The sequence below is a fragment of the Gavialis gangeticus genome, unplaced genomic scaffold, assembly GCF_001723915.1.
Source record: "Gavialis gangeticus isolate Ggan-Ray unplaced genomic scaffold, GavGan_comp1, whole genome shotgun sequence".
Classification (NCBI taxonomy): domain Eukaryota; kingdom Metazoa; phylum Chordata; order Crocodylia; family Gavialidae; genus Gavialis; species Gavialis gangeticus.
In genome coordinates, this window is record NW_017729029.1 from 53,586,203 (window position 1) to 53,588,904 (window position 2,702).

A 2,702-nucleotide genomic window follows, 5' to 3' on the forward strand; every position below is an offset into this window, starting at 1 on the left:
TCACAAATGTGCTCCTTGATGATCTTCTCAAAGAGTTTCCCCAGGATTGAGAACAGGGTTTGCCACAGTCCCATTTCTGATCCCCAATTTAGACATTCATTTTAATACTTCTCTAGTAAGCGTTACATATTCATATGCACCCAGACTATAATATTCCCCCTGCCACCATACTGTCACCACGTGCAACTAAATGTTTCAGCTCCTTCCCCACAACCCTCCTACCAGCAGCTGCAAAAAAAAAAGCAAGCAAACAAAATTCGTTCCAGATGTTTTTTCTTTTTTAATTTCTTTACACTTGTTAAAACAGGAGTGACTGAAATAGAAACCACAGTTGAGTCCCATCAGGGGAATGACTTGATACAAGAGCCAAGGTCAGGCAGTTGACCCTCCCCTTACCCTTTGCCAACCAGTTTAGTCACCAGTTGTAGCTGATAACTAAACGGTTTTGATACAGTCCATGAATGGTCATAGTAAGTTACATAATACAACATGCCAGTTCACAATGGGAAATAACTTAAGTGAATTTTTTGATTTCATCATACAAGACTAAGACAAAAGCACCACCCATTCCTCTGAGGACATTGGACCATGCACCTTTGAAGAATGCCTTTCCACCTTCGTCACGAGCAATCTTCCGCCAGCAGTCAATTGTACCAGTGTACATGATATCAGCTGTGGAAGACAGAGGTGGTTAGTGTGTCATGCACAAAAGGACAATGGCTTAAGGCTCCCAGTTTTGCCACTGCAAGGAGAAAGTCTTAACATGTGTGCCCTTTAGGAAAGAAAAGGTCTTTGGCTACAGTTGCCACACTGATGGGAATAGACAAGAGGTCAACTGTATTAACATCTATTTCAGAGTCTGTATTTTAAACAAAGACTTTCATTTACAGGGTCCCTCCAGAGTTATGTTGCTACTACAGCATCCTGATGGGTTATGCCATGTGCACCAATTTATTAGATTTCAGGTTTTTGGTTTTTTTAATTTAGAAGAGCAGTGTCAGTAGCAGTAGCAGTGTTGGCTATGGAGAAGAGCTCTTAAGTTCCAATCCTGGCTCAGCCATTTACTTGCAGTGTTACCTCTGACAGCAATAGCAACACTTGCCCATCAATTGTTACATCAGTGAATGAGAACCAGTCTTCAGCACACTACATCATATTCCCATGAAATATCTAAAGCAACTAAGTGGCAGTTGCATTAAGGCAACAAGGCATTAAAAGGAGGAGAGATTCTCTCTGACAACCCATTCCAATATTTAGATACAAGATCCTACAACTGAAATAGCCCATCACCCTCTCCAAAACCTGGCATTTAAAGACATACCTGCCTCCAGATGTGCAGGACTTTCCACCGTATTCTAACAAGTCTCTGTGGCAAGTTCTAGACATCCACCCTACAAGGCATTCTACAAGGGAACTGGAAACATACCTGCTTTACGCCCAGACTGCATCATCATGCGACGACGCACAGTATCAAATGGATAGGAGGTCAACCCAGCAACAGCAGTAACTGTCTGAGCAATCATCCAGCTGATGAAAATGTGGGTGTTCTTTGGGTCAGGAAGCATTCCTACAGGAGGAAAGGGGGTGGGGTTCAAGTTAGGAAGACCAAAAATCAGCACAATGGTGCTAGCCAGCTACTTAGTTTTTCTAGGCTATTTTCCACAGTGGGGAAGGACTCCTATTTGGCCTCTGAACTACCTTACATTGAGACAAAGAACTTACCCTTGGCAGTGTCGTAGATGCCAAAATAGGCAGCTCTGTAGATGATGATACCCTGCACAGACACATTAAAGCCTTGATAAAGGCCCTTCAGCCCATCAGACTTGAAGATCTTCACCAGGCAGTCACCAAGACCTCTAAATTCTCTTTCAGCGCCAGCTTTACCCACGTCAGCTGCCAGACGGGTTCGGGCAAAATCAAGAGGGTAGACGAAACACAAAGACGTAGCACCGGCCGCGCCACCAGATGCCAGGTTACCAGCAAAGTAACGCCAGAACTGGGTTCTTTTGTCAACACCGCCCAGGAAGACCTGCTTGTATTTGTCTTTGAAAGCAAAGTTGAGGGCCTGAGTTGGGAAGTATCTGATCACATTGGCCAAGTTGCCACGCCAGAAGGACAAGAAGCCCTGCTCTCTGGGGATACGGACAACGCAGTCAATGATGCCCTTGTATTGCTTCTCTGCCGTGATCTGCTTGCTTGCATGCTGTACCTGTGGGACATTAGGAAAAGCTGGATTAATAAATCACTTGCTTTCTTACCAAGGCATCTTTATGCTAGTAGAGAAGACCACAAGGAGTGTCTATAGTTTCCGCTAAGCGGAGTTTGCTTTCGCCTGCATTTCACCATTAGCACCCAACTCGGTCCTGAGGCAACCGCCTTACTATACAGATGAAGTCACTTCACGCTAAAAACAGCAAATCTGTCTTGAAAATGGAAACCTGCCACTTTATTGGTATTTAATAAGTGCAAGAATCCAGAGAGGCCCCAGGAACAGGCATCCCAAAGCCTCGCTAGGTTAAAACCCAGGCATCTGCACCACGTGAACCCAAAGTGAGCCAGAGGACAAAAAAAACCCAGCAGGGCTCCCTCAGCCGGCGAGGAAGCCAACAGACCCTTCCGGCTCAGCTCAGCTTCCTGTAAGCAGCGGCGGCGGTTTCTGAACAGCTCCAGCGTGCTGCATTCCCGGCCCTTTACGACAGCTC

At 45.5% G+C, this 2,702-nt stretch overlaps 1 protein-coding gene across 1 annotated transcript in view; it reads right to left on the reverse strand.

The window, feature by feature from the left end:
• Positions 1 to 254: 254 nt before the first annotated feature.
• The window catches only part of SLC25A5 (solute carrier family 25 member 5), an 8,039-nt gene continuing 5,591 nt past the window's right edge, over positions 255 to 2,702 (reverse strand). Inside the window, exons 2-4 of the mRNA XM_019521617.1 lie at positions 1,723 to 2,209; positions 1,427 to 1,567; positions 255 to 672 (exon numbers count right to left, since the gene is read on the reverse strand). Coding sequence (XP_019377162.1) covers positions 515 to 672; positions 1,427 to 1,567; positions 1,723 to 2,209 — 786 coding nt within the window. The 3' untranslated portion in view covers positions 255 to 514. The remainder of the gene's footprint in view (positions 673 to 1,426; positions 1,568 to 1,722; positions 2,210 to 2,702) is intronic.